We start from the raw sequence: 13,812 nt of genomic DNA, 5'->3' as shown, positions 1-13,812 counted from the left end.
TTTTGACGTTGAAAATAAGCCATGGGGGAGACCTGACACCAAGGTAGATAATGATGAGCTATAAAAGCTGTCGTGGAGGCAAATTTATCTCAACCTATGTGTGAATCAGCAGCAAAATTTGGTATCACAATTCCAACAATGTTGGACCATATGAAACAAATTGGCAAGGTAAAGAAGCTGGATGGATGGGTTCTGCATGAATTAAATGAGAGAAGAGAAATCACCAGGAAGTGTGTCTTTCTTTGGTATCACAACATAAAGCTGAATAATTTTTACACTGTATTGTTATGTGTGACAAATAATGGATTCCTTTTGACAATAGCAAGCGTTAGGCACAATAGCTGAATAAAGATGAAAGCTGAGACATAGTCCAAAGCCAAATATTCATTAAAAAAAGCTAATAGTGGCTCAGCGCCTGTGGTTCAAACGGCTAAGGTGCCAGCCACATACACCTAAGCTGGTGGGTCCAAATCCAGCCCAGGCTGCCAAACAACAATGACGGCTGCAACCAAAAAACAGCCGAGTGTTGTGGCAGGCGCCTAGTCCCAGCTACTTGGGAGATGGAGAATCGCTTGAGCTCAGGAGTTGGAGGTTGCTATGAGCTGTGATGTCACAGCACTCTACCCAGGGCAACAGCTTGAGGCTCTGTCTCAAAAAAAAAAAAAAAAAAAAAAGCTAATGGTGTCTGTTTGGTGGTCCAGCCCTGGAATTATCCACTACAGTTCATGAAATTGGGTCAATCCATAACAGCAGATGTCTACTGCAACCAAGTGATGACCTGGTAAGAATGCTTGTGATTAAGCAGATTGGTGAATAGAGATACACCAATCCTCTTTGCAAGACACTGCTGTCACGCAAATGCTGCTCAAACTACAGAAGCTGCACTTGGAAAACTCTCTGCCACCTATGCAATTCACCAGACCCTGCACCAACTGACTACCTTTTCTTCCAGGCTTTGGACTTCTTCTTACCAGGAAAAATATTCAATTCTCAACCAGCTGTGGCAAACGCCTTTGGCGATTTCACCAGTACTTGCTCTCCAGCCACCTTTGCTACTGGCATAAATGAGCTACTGTTAAGATGGCAACACTGTGTCCATAGTTTAGGTGCATTCTTTGATTAATTGTACTATTTCTTGTTAGAGAGATAATAAATTAAAATTCTGATTTGAAACCAGACATTTCATATTTATGACCTACAGTTCTTTCTTTTTAGAATCTTCTTTCCCCGAATACCCACGTGAATGTTCTCTTGCCTTTTAAATCTCTAGAGGGTCATTTTTTCTACCGTCCCTTTATCTCCCTTTTTTGCCATTATATTTATCATCACCTGATAAATATGTTTATCATCTCTCTCCACTAAAATGTAAGCTACATAGGTAGATTCTGTACACACAAACATACAATCATCCCCTAGAACTACCCCTTTTCATATCACCATCTTTATTCTGTTGGATACATCCTCTTACACAATTCTTAGCAACATCGCAACATCACACCTTGACTATACTCCTGGCCTCTGGCTCCTCATATCCAACTGCCCACTGAATTTCATTATATGGATGCTCCACAGCATCAAATACTATGCTACGCCCCAAAGAACATATCATTTCCCCAGGATTCCATCTTCACCAACAAAACAGGCACTTTCTTTTTTTTTTTTTGGCCGGGGCTGGGTTTGAACCCACCACCTCCGGCATATGGGACTGGCGCCCTACTCCTTGAGCCACAGGTGCCGCCCCAAAACAGGCACTTTCACTAACAAATCTTGTTGATTCTACCTCTGAGTATTTCTCCAGCAACCCCATTTCCACCCTCCCTTCTCTATACCCCATCTACCCACTGTCCTAGTTTGGGGCTTCATTATATATTGCCTGGTCTATTATAATACCTCCTTGTCTGGTTTAATACGCCTGCACTTTTGCTATCTTAGACTAACATTTGACTTTTTTAAAAAAGCAAGAACTTTGATGCTGTACACAATGTTACCGCTTTGAATTTTAGGCATTCCCTTTATTACGTGATAATATGTCATCTTATTTTCCCTGAGAATGTCCCTCCTCCTGCTTCAGGAAAACTGCTTTCTTTGTTCACAGTCCCAAGGAATGTTGTGCTCTTGTGAGTACTTCTGATGTATTATTTGTTGCACAAGACTTTTACTTACATCCTCACTCCCTAGTATAATGCAGGGCTTTCAGCACATGTTCAATAAATATTTGTTAAACTACTATAACTTGAAAAAAGAAAAGCCAATCCATGGGGAAATTAAGTAGGAGAAGGCTGACCAAAGCTTGGCAATTACACCACAAGCCTTTGCCCGAGTGACTTTGGCAGTGAGGAACAGTATGGAAAGGCAATTACAAGAGGTAGAGATATAAATGAAGACTTAGAATAACAAGACAGTAATAATTTTTTACTCTGAAGACATTTGCTGGTAAAAAACAGAAGAGATAGGGTATCACATTGAAGGATTTTCTGGGTAAAATTTTTTCTTCCTCCTTAAAAAGACTAAGTCAAAGACATAGTCAATCATAGGCTAGAGAAATACATGACAAAAATAAGAGGATACTCAAAGGTCTGGTTATCCTAGAAGAGGTAAGAGGGGATAGAATACAGGACACAGCTGGAAGATTAGCCTCTAAAAAGAGGACAGCTCTCTTTGAGATGCAATAGAGAGGACAAAGCCACAGGTGCCAGATGATAGATGTTTGGAGATGTTGGGAGGTTTGAGAGTCATAATTTATCTTTTTATTTTCTTAGTGTAGTCAGGAGATAGGCACCTTTATAAAGCAAATACAGCAATTTCAGATTCACTTATTCAGTCAACAGAAATACTGAGGTGTGCCCACTTTGTGGTAGGCACTGTTCTAGGTCAATAGAAACAAAGATGCCTGTCCTGGCAGAGTTTATATGCTAGTGGGACAGACAGACCATGACCCATATAATTGATAAATGAATTGTAAGGTTCACTAGGAAAGGGTAAGAAAAAAAAAATTTAAGAACACTAATGTACTAGCACCAGATAGACACAATATTTCATGTAATCCTCTGCAATATTTCTGTTAAATATGAGCACAATTAAGTCACTTAGCCTAGTGTACTAACAGAATAATAAATTAAAAGAGGAAAAGTTTAAAGTAACTACAATGAACAACATTAAAGAGCCCCAATTAGTAACAAATAAAAAAACTGTTGGCAGAGTAACTAGGCATATCAGTCAGGCTGCTTAAACAGTATTTAATCTTTATGAGTTTCTCTTAGATGCCAGGCAGGGTGGAGAACCAGCAGAAATAATATAGATGGAATCACAATTCAAACCCAATCATATCACAGGACCAATCCAATGAAGACAACAGTTTACCAATACTGAACACCATTACTACGATGCTTTGGCTACCCCTGGAAGCTGTTATTGAAACTACTGGCCTGAGAAACTAGAAGATGTTGGCTACCACTGCTAACTAAAATCCTTAGTTTCAGATAGGAATCCTTAGTTTCAGATAGGAAAGCTTAGGCGGGTGCATCTGTTTGGCTAAGTCTAAGTTACAGTCCTGACCCTTAGCTGAAAGGGAACAAGAAGAAGAAAAATCTGAGTTTTCAGATTCTGGAGGTGGGTAGCAAACAGGGATGTTCTTCACATTAAGACTCGTGGGCCATCTAAAAGATGACAAGTATATAACCCTACAATGTCCACCAGAATTCCACTGGTTAGTGTCTTGCCTAGGGTCCAGTAGGAAATCCAGTACTATAAAATTAAAAGGTGACACACAATTTTTTAAATACATAAAAACTAAATTTTTCTCTCTCTTTTCAAAGCTCTGGTGACAAACTGCTTAAAATAACAAGAGGCTTCTCTATATTTATAACCACCCTGCAGTGAATATTTCTCCTTTGAGACAAGGGTCTCCCCTGTGTTAAAGTGGAGTGGCATCATCACAGCTCAGTGTAGCCTTGAACTCCTGGACTAAAGCAATCCTTCTGCTTCAGCATAGAGTAGCTAGATCTATAGGTATGTGCCACCATTTCTGACTAATTTTTAGACTTCTTATAGAGACAAGGTCTCGTTACATTGCCCAGGCTGGGCCATCCCTGTCTGCAAGTGATCCTCTGCTTTGGCCTCCCAAAGTGCTTGGGATTACAGGTGTGAGCCACTGTGCTTGGCCTGTATAGATTTTACAGAGTTCAGATGCTAGAAACACTTTACAATATGGGTTACCAGATCTTTCCAATTAAGTGTATTTAAAGTACTCTAAATTTAAATTACTTTGAACAGAGTGTCATGAGACATCAACGCTTAAATGCAATGTATAATTTTAAAAAGCCCACTCTTTATACATGTATAAGCAACAATGGCAACCAATACAAATATAAACAGGTCCCAGTCTTGGGCTCCTGCTAAGATTATAGAATTGAACAACCCTTAGGAAAATGAAGGGTTGTTAATTTTATATTTAATTAGAAAAATTTGGATAATACTATAATCTTGTTTTAATACCCATGAGTTCAGTACCAATTAGGCATGCAATTAGAATCACCACAGAATTATAGAGGAATTCTATTTGGTTTCAATTATCCACAAAAAGTAAAGTGCAGTAAGTTACGGTTACCCTATGAGTCAAATAGGTTTAAAGAGTTTATTTTTTGTGGATTCAAAATGATTTGAGAACAAAATTAATAGCATTCATTTTTTAGTATTTTCATATTTCTTCCTTTGTCCAGGTAAGAAGATAGACATGAAAAGACTAGATAATCTATAAAGCAGATCACAAATACTAATCATTATAAAGTCCTTGTCAATTTAAGGCATGTTTTTTTCTCCAGAAGGCAGAAATGACTAAACTTCCTAATGTGGGAATTTAGGTGGGTAAAATAAAGGAACAGATATTCAGATAAAGACATCCTTGGGTTTGGCCATTAACAGCTGTAGAGAAGGTGATCCACTTGAAGCTCATAAATATAAACTAAAACATATGCCTTAAAACTAGAAGCAAAAATGATTGCAAGAGGGACTTTACCTAACAATTGCAATCAGTGTAACCTGGCTTATTGTACCCTCAATGAATCCCCAACAATAAAAAAAAAAAAACTAGAAGCAAAATTTTCATTTTACTCAAGTTGGCTACACTAAAGCTGGGAAGGTACTGGGGGAAAGTAACACAGTCATGATAAAAATGAAAGAAAACCAGGTCTGCTTTTATTTTTTTAATAAGCAACTCTTCCTATGCAATAGGGCCCATCACATGATTTCTAAAGTGTAAAATCTGATAATGTTGCATTAAAATAAAATTTTGACAAAAAAATACCCATTGTCATACAACATAGAATACAAATATGCTTAATTGGACATCCACAATAAGAGAGGAGAGGACTAAAATAATATGTGAAGAGATAAAAACAGACAACAACCCAGAAATATCGAAAGACCAGCACTCCAAACTAGTCAATCCACAGTTAAAAAAAAACCTAACAAATTCTGAGCAGATAATAAGAAACCCACACATGTATATCCCATAATAAACTAAAGGATGAAACCAAACCACAAAAGCGGGGGTGGGTTGGGGGGGGGAAGAAGGGTAGAGAGTTTAAAAAGCTGTCAAAAAGAAAAAAATCACTTTGAAAGAAAAACAGCTACACCAATAGCTGATTTATCATTAACAATGAAAATCAGAAAATAGTAGAATAACTTAAATGTGCTGAAAGAAAATTGTCAGGTAAGCAAACTAAATCCAGTGACAATACCCTTCAAGAAAGAGGGTTAAATAAATACATTTAAAAGACAAACTAAACTGAAAGCATTTGCCATCAGTCAACCCTCCCTAAAGGACACTCTTAAGTATGTATCATGGTCAGAAAGAAAATGATCTCTTGCGTATGGGATGCAAGAACCATCATCATTCATGACCTCTTGTGCAGGGTGTATGAGTGTATGTATGTGTGTTCATATATGCACCAGACAATAGCTAAAGTAGGAGTGGGAGGCATGCAAATAAAATTATTATTTTAAGTTTCCTGCATTTTTCAGTAGAAGGTGAAGGTATAGATCACCCATGGTGTAATTTCTAGGGATAAACACCAGAAACCGAGTGCGTATTTATAGATAAAAGCAGGGGAAAAAAATGGAATGATTAAAAAAAAAATCCAAGGCGGCACCTGTGGCTCAAAGGAGTAGGGCACCGGCCCCATATGCCGGAAGTGGCAGGTTCAAACCCAGCCCTAGCCAAAAACTGCAAAAAAAAAAAAACCCAAAATGGAAAGCTAGCATACTTTCTGCCTTTCTTCTTTTCTATTATATGTATTTAAGACAATACTTTTTTTGTTTTAATTGCTGTGGCTATATGTCCTATATTCTGATGTATGGGTTAACTTTAAAGGGTAATTTCATGGTTTTTAAATATGGGAATTTTATGCCTATTTCTTTGTGGATGATTTCTAACTGAGATGCATTGAGGTGAGAGAATATGGCAGTACGATTTAAAATTTGTTGGAATTTACTTTATGGCCTAGAACAGGGGCTGGCAAACTGTGGACCAAATCTAGCCCATAGTTTTTTGTACCAAGAAGAAGGGCTGTTTAAAAAGGAAATGAAGGGGAAGGGAGGAAGGAAGGGAGGGAGGGAGGGAGGTAATTGGGAGGGAAGGAAAGAAAGAGGGAGAGAGGGAGGGAGGAAGTGACAGAAATTATATGTGACTAACATAGCCTAAAATATTTACTATCTGGCCCTTTACTGAAGTTCGTCAATCTCTGGTCTAGTATACAACCAATTTTTGAAAAATCTTGCATTAGTGCTTGAAAACAACATGCTGCATTGTTGAGTGCCACATTCCATAAGACCTATAGATACAATTTACTAATTTTTTTGTATTTTGTTGTATTTTCTGTATTATGGTTGATATTTTTTGCTTATTCTCTCTCTTACTGAGAGAGGTCTATTAAAACCTCCCAGTGATTGTATATACCTAAATTTCTCCTTGTAGTTCATTTTTGCTTAAGTATTTTGAGCTTACATTGTTATGTACCTCTTTTTTGTCTCTAGTTAAAATGCTTTCTGCTTTAAAGTCTATTTTACTGATCTTAATCCAACCAGCTTTCTTTTGGTTAGAATTTGCCTGATAGATCCTTCTGGAGGTCTTAGCAAGCACAGCAAGGCAAGAGAAAAAAATTAAAAGAAATAAAGACAGAAAGAAAGAAGACTGTCATATTTGGGGTTGATATGACTATGTAAGGTAGTAAGATTAGTTAGAAAGTTAAATGGAAAAAACAATGCTATTTATTAATATAATAGCATAAAAATAAAATGTACCTAAAGATACCTTTAACAAAACTATACCAGATCTTTTTTTTTTTTTATTAAATCATAGCTGTGTACATTAATGCAATCATGGGGTACAATGTGCTGGTTTTATATACAATTTGAAATACTTTCATCAAACTGGTTAATATATATAAGATCTTTATGGAGAAAATTACAAACTTTAGAAAAAACAAAAAACATAAAGAGAGCCTAAACAAAGGAACAGATATAACATTGTTTCCAAATTGATCTGTGACTCAATTCAATCCTGAACAAAATCCCACCCAGATGTCTGCAAAACTTTATAAATTAATTCTAAACCACGTATTTAGAATTATAGGAGCCATGAGTAACTACGACATTCTTGAACAACCAAAAAAAAAAAAAAAAAGAGAGAGAGAGAAGGGACAACTGCCCTACCAGCTATTAAGCGTATTAAGAATATTCATAAATCAAAATTAATTTCATGTGGATTAATGACAAGTATGAAAACCACAGATATAGTGCTTTCAAAAAATAATACAGAAGAATATTTTCATGAATTTGGCTTAAGTATTTTTCAAACAAGAAACAGGAACCACATTCCATAAAGGAATAATTTGATAAGCCTAGACTAAATAATTCTGCTCATAAAAGGGCAAAAAAGTCAGAAGACAAGCCACAAACTAGAAAACATTCTGCACTATCCTCAATTGACAAATATCCAGAATATATAAAGATCTCCTACAAAGCAAAAGAAAAAAGACAACCAACATTTGCTATGAAAAAAAATCAAATTACCAATAACATATATGAAAAGACACACAACCGGATTAATGCTCAGGAAAAAAATGGATTAACAATACTGCATAAATTTATTCTCTACTAAAACATATGCTATTAATCACAGTACAATCAGTTAAATATAGATAAACATTTGCATGCTTCACATCTCCTCCCTTGGTCATTTTCCAATCATCTGCAATCATTACCTTGACTATGTATAAACTTTCTCTGTTCTTCATATAAGCAAGTACTGATTTACAAACCAACAATGCCCTTTGTTCTCTCATCATAGAACCCAGACCCCTTGGTGGGCTATTTGTAGTTCTGCTGCTAATGGACCTCTGGTACCTCATGTCAGTGGTTCCCAACCTTTCTGGCACCAAGGACTGGTTTCATAGATGATTTTTCCACAGACCATGGTAGGGTTACAGGGAATCTGACAGGAGGGGGAGCTTAGGTGGTGAGGTGAGAGGTAGGGCCAGGGATAAGTTTCATGGAAAGACAATTTTTCTACCGATCGTGGTGATGGTGGGATCTGCAGGAAAGCTTCCCTTGCTTGCCTGCTGCTCACCTGCTATGAGGCCAGGTGGTCTACAGCCTGGGGTTGGGAATGGCAGCCTTATGTAACACTTCCTCCTATATTTTCTTACTTATAACTGATAGAAGAACTAAGTGAGCTCTACCCCCCTCTACCACATAACCTTACTGCCTACTCAGTTCTAAAACTCTGATTCTTAATGTATATGCTTTTAAAAGATTTTCTTTTCTTTCGTTCCATTCTTTTATTATTCCCCTTACTCTTACATACTAGATGTTGGAAACATGAATGAATAGACAGAACAATTTCTGGGTCTCAAGATCTGGCAATGTGGCAAGTGCTATAGTTAAAATACGATAAAGGGGCTGAGGCAGACACAGAAGGAAACATGCACACTGAGACTGAAGGACAACAGAGTTTGGGGTGGGGGAAGGAGGCACCCCCAGGTAAGAGATTTCCAGGCAGAGGTACTAGCATCACCAAAATCTTGAGAGGAAAAAAGAAAATCAGGCATTTGGGGCTTTGTCAAGAGTTCAGCAAGGGAGAAGGGCAGGCTTTGCATGCTACATAAGGAACTTAGAAATTATCCAGTAGGCAACACGGTGTCCTTGGGCAGGGAAGTGGTAAGATGAAAGTACCATTTAGAAAGATCATTCTAGGTACACTCTTGAGGAAAGAAATGAATAATGGAACTGAGGACAAGAAAGAAGAAAGAAAGACCAGTTGGAAGGCTATAGCTGTTTTAAGAGAAATGAGAATCTGAACTAGACATTGGCAACAGAAAGGAGGGAGATTTGATAAATATCATTGAGTTAAAATGGACAAAATCTACTACCCAAAAGTACTGGCTAAAAGACAAAGAGAAGTCCAGAATAACTCCTGAAAGAAATAAGGAAAATATGAAGGCTGTACCAGAGAAAATAGAGAAGGAGGAACTGATCAGAGGGAAGTTCGTGAAGCAGAAATGTTAGAATCACTTGAACGACTGGCTTCAGGGACTGAGGAAGAAGGAAGAGAAAAGGATGACCCCTTAGTCATGGGTGGTTTGTGGGGTTATAAATCAAAATAGGAAAAACAGAAGTAGATATGAGAGAAACTTAATTTTTAGCACAATTAACTAGAGATTTCTGAGAGCCATCCCAGGAGAGGTATTTATTAGGTTTTAAGCTACTAGGGAGTTTAGAACTGGAAATAATAAGGACAGCTTATTGAAGTTGTCAACCTTGAAGTTGAAGGTATGAAGAATATATGGAATGCAAAGAGGACTATGAGCAGAGTTCTGGGAAGTGCCAATAATGAAAGCGAGGGCAGAAGAACAGGGGACCAGAAGGCTGAGGATAGCCCCATAGAAACCGAAAGGAGAAAAAGTTTCAAGAAAAAGGAATTAACAGTGGCACGTGATGCAGATGCTCAAGTCAGATGGCAGAATCTGACAACTAGAAGGTCTGGGCCATTGCTCATGGTCTGGGCAGTTTCACAAGAGGCTAGGGTGGGACTGCATTAAGTTGAGGAGAAAATGAGACAAGTGAAGAGAGATCAAAAAGTTGAGCTGTGAAAGGAATTAAAACTACAGAGATTGCTAGAGGAGCATAAGTTAGAAAGTTGTAAAGTTAGAAGGATTCTAAGCATTCTTTCAAGCCAGATGTCCATAAGTAAAATTCATAAACAGTTCACTAAAAAACTGTACAACACTTCTTAGGTCATAAAACTAGAATTGGGAACATCTTCTGTACACTGGTATTTCTGCACACTGCCTCCCCACTTCACACTGAGCTTCTCATCATCTACACATCGGGCTCTAACGGGCCTACACTACCAACAGGTGTATGCTCTCACCAACTCTAAACACACCAACCAGCCTTTCCTCAGTTCTTCAAACACACTAATTTCTTTGCCTTCTCAGGATTACCCATCTATCATTTTTACCCAGAAACTCTTGCCTTAACTTGCACAGGACTAGTTTCTTGCCAACAGCCACTTTTTCAGAGAGGACGTCCCTGATCAACCTTTGAAATCATATTTCTGCCTTATTCCCTATAGGACACTATCTTTTTCTGCACATTACTCAATCCAATCTGTGACTACTTTATCTTGTTACTTTTAATTGGCTGCCTCTTCCTTTAGAATGTATGCATCATAATGGCAAAGATTTCTGGCTTGCTGACCTCTGTATCATCAGCCCTTAGAACAGTTCCTGATAAATAACATGTGCTCAATAAATATTTAAATGAACTATATGTCCCAATTTCTCCCTTTGTCACCATTCTCCATTGAAATCATGCATGCTGATTCTTAAATCCAAGGGCTTTCCCTCACTATACCGACATACACAATCAGGAAACATTTATTGCACTCTCACTAGTTACCAGCCTCTATGCTAGAAGTTTTATTTGTATAACTTCATTAATATTCACCCTAATCCTGTCGTGTAAATAAGTGCCTTAAAAATTATCTCCACAGTATAGTAGAGGAAGCAGAAGAGTTTAAATAATTTGCCCAATTTCACATAAGTGGTGATGTAGAGATTAGAACCTAGTTCTTACTTCAAAAACAAAAGCAAACTCTGGCTCACTTGAAGTGAAGGCACGTAATTTGGCTTGGTAAATCCTCATCTAGTATTATTTGTTTCAAGTTTACACCTGCTCTATCCAGGCCACGTCCCAACCCATAAACTTAACTTTCTCTCCCTCTTCTCTCTTGTTTTCTGATGGGCGGAGGCAGTGGAAGGCTATCCCTAACTTTCGATTGCTACAGGACGATGCATGTAGGAAGGAGACGAAATCTAAGCGTTAGCAATTTATCTCTTCACAATGAAAAAGAGGTAACCTGGGACCGAACAAGCGACCAGCGGTTGTGAAGCTCAAGCCAACAATTCCAGCACCGAATTAGTTGCCAAAGCACTTACCTTAACTGCCACCTCCGGAGCCGAGTCCACCGCCACTGCCAGAGAGGACTTGGTTGAAGGCGATTTAGTCAAGTGCATAAGGGAGTCTGCGGCTGGCAGAGGACAGCGACTGCCCTCGCTGTCCGAGTCCGACTCAGACCCTGAACCCGAACCATAGGACGCCGCCAGAGCTGCAATCGCAGCCGACATGATGGCAACAGATCCTCTGCGGAGACCAGGCCAGGGCGGAAGAGGAAGGGATTCCTGGGTCCTGACAGATTGCCGTGAAACAAGGTATTAACCTCCTTTGCTAAGAAATCATTTATAACATTTTAAAACAACAAACGAATTATTATTAGAATAAAGAAATCGAAAGTAGAATTTGGAAACTTTTATATAAGAAAGAGGGAGCGTTTAAAAGCTTGTAACTTTCAGGACCTGGTTGGTTAAATAATACGATTTCCGAAGTACCTTTAGGCCTCCAGATACCAGATACCACACTCCCAGCGTGCAGCGCGGCAGGAAGTGCGAGAGGGCACAATGGGAAGTGTAGTTTGGCGCGAGGGGGCGGGGCGGGAGGCCAGGCCCCTGCTTGACCCCGCCCCCGAATGGAGGGTTCATTCAATTGGCTATCATCTTCCCTCATTCCCTAGCCAAGCACCGTTCTCTCCGTCCCCCTCCCCCAAACTGAGGATTGGGTAATACCACAGAGCCTCAGGAAACGGGGGGAAGAGAAGTCTTTACTCCCACTGATGGGTGAGTGGGCGGAGGCTGGATTTCTCACCACGGTTGCACCTGAGCACGGGGGGCTGAAAAGTAAAGTGGGGGTCTAAAGTTCTAAGACATATGACTGGCCAAGATTAGCCCCTGGCGGGGAGGATAAGAAATTAAGTGGAGTGAGTCCCGCGGTCCCCCCTGCTTCTGGCCCGGGTCCCTGCGCCCGGTTGTGGAGCGTCGCGCGCGGGGAGGGGGCGAGTGGGGGGGCGGCAGCGGTTCGCGGTGTTGTTCCCTCGCGCGTCGAGCACACGGTGAGTTCGGAGTCCGGTGAGCATCCCGGGCGGCGTTCCCCGTAGCCTGTCGCCTCAGCCGGTGCCCAGAGCAGGTCCCGCCCCAGAGCCTGACGCTACTGGGGGCTCTAGGTGGAGTCCCGGGAGCTGAGGGGGACCGGCGACCGCCGCCGAAGCATGAAGAAGGGGTAAGGCGAGAGCCCCCTAATATTTCACGGTGAGCGCGAGTCTCTCGGGGACTAATTTTTTCGGGGATGGGGGTACCGAGGAAGGAACACTTCCTCACCAGCAGCAGCCGAGAGAGGTGTGTGTGGCTCTAGCCGGCAAAAGGTTACCGGGATGGATGGGCGCGCCTCCCCCGCGACGGCCCCCACCCCCATCCGCGGGTTTCCGAGCTCCTGCCGCCCACCCGCTAGCCGGGCTGGATGCCCAGAGAGACCGCTGGGGCACGCCTGGGTCGGAGCTGCAGGGATCACCCTGAGGCTGCCCTGGTCGGAGAGACTGCAGGTCTCACCTGAAGTGCCATCGCGGGGCTCCCCTGCTCGCCCGCACCCACGGTCCGCCCGCGTGCCTCCTTGTTCTGGGGGAGGCTGCAGCCCGGGGTGGCGGAGAAGCCTCTGCTCGCTCTGCGTGCCAGAGGCTCTGTAAAGCAAGCCTGTGCGTTTGCATCTAAAGATATAACGGTACAACGAGTGCAGGCATCCTTTTATTCGTTTACATAGGAGGCGAAGCAGTGCCGTCGCATCTAATGCCTTGTTAGTGGGGGGTGTCTTGGGCAGAGTTAGGGAGCCGCTTACTCAGCTCTGATGTCTGCAGGACTCGCCCATTGTGCCACCCAGATAATTATTCAACTATGCAGCATCCATTGCACCTTTCCCATTTTTCTTTTCCCCTTGCTATAGCATGCCCCCTAGCTTCTGTACTCTGACACCTTCTCTTGCACTTGCGGATGAAGAGCTGGAATAATGATGAAAAGAAAGCACATCCGACCTAACATTCACGACCTGTCCTATAACCGATTAGTTTATCTCCAGCTAGACTAGGTACTTAGTTACGACTCAGTCTGATCACATCCATTTCCATATGTGCCTTGGGGTCTATTTTAATTTTTTTCTTTGGTGTTAGAGTCACGTATTAGCTTAGTCTTATTTCTGTGAAGTAAATGATTTATTGGTTATTCACCCTGGCTAGATGTTCTTAAATTTAATTTGTGTGGTAGGTAACTTTAATTTTTCTAATTGTTAGCACTGTATCATAATTACAAGTAAAATCTCTGTTTGAACTCTTAGAAATAGTTGGTGCCTTATGCTCAAGTTTTTGTTGGGAAA

General features: G+C 40.6%; 2 protein-coding genes across 7 annotated transcripts in view; one reads left to right on the top strand and one right to left on the bottom strand.

Annotated features, from left to right (window-relative positions):
- Nucleotides 1–12,087, bottom strand: part of CDC40 (cell division cycle 40) — a 47,751-nt gene extending 35,664 nt beyond the window's left edge. Inside the window, exons 1-2 of one of the 2 annotated variants that reach the window (XM_053590989.1) lie at nt 11,949–12,087; nt 11,499–11,748 (exon numbers count right to left, since the gene is read on the bottom strand). In XM_053590989.1, the coding sequence (XP_053446964.1) occupies nt 11,499–11,687 (189 nt within the window). In that variant the 5' untranslated portion in view covers nt 11,688–11,748; nt 11,949–12,087. Of the gene's footprint in view, nt 1–11,498; nt 11,757–11,948 lie in introns of those variants that run through there. The other variant, XM_053590988.1, reaches the window with a different exon arrangement.
- WASF1 (WASP family member 1) overlaps nt 11,665–13,812 on the top strand; it is an 87,960-nt gene continuing 85,812 nt past the window's right edge. Inside the window, exon 1 of one of the 5 annotated variants that reach the window (XM_053590992.1) lies at nt 11,665–11,771. The gene's annotated coding sequence lies outside the window, so the exon portion shown is untranslated. Of the gene's footprint in view, nt 11,772–12,142; nt 12,234–12,268; nt 12,702–13,812 lie in introns of those variants that run through there. The other 4 variants (XM_053590993.1, XM_053590990.1, XM_053590991.1 and 1 more) reach the window with 4 other exon arrangements.

Source organism: Nycticebus coucang, chromosome 5 (assembly GCF_027406575.1).
Source record: "Nycticebus coucang isolate mNycCou1 chromosome 5, mNycCou1.pri, whole genome shotgun sequence".
NCBI classification, from domain to species: Eukaryota; Metazoa; Chordata; class Mammalia; order Primates; family Lorisidae; genus Nycticebus; species Nycticebus coucang.
This window is presented reverse-complemented; position numbering and strand designations above follow the sequence as displayed.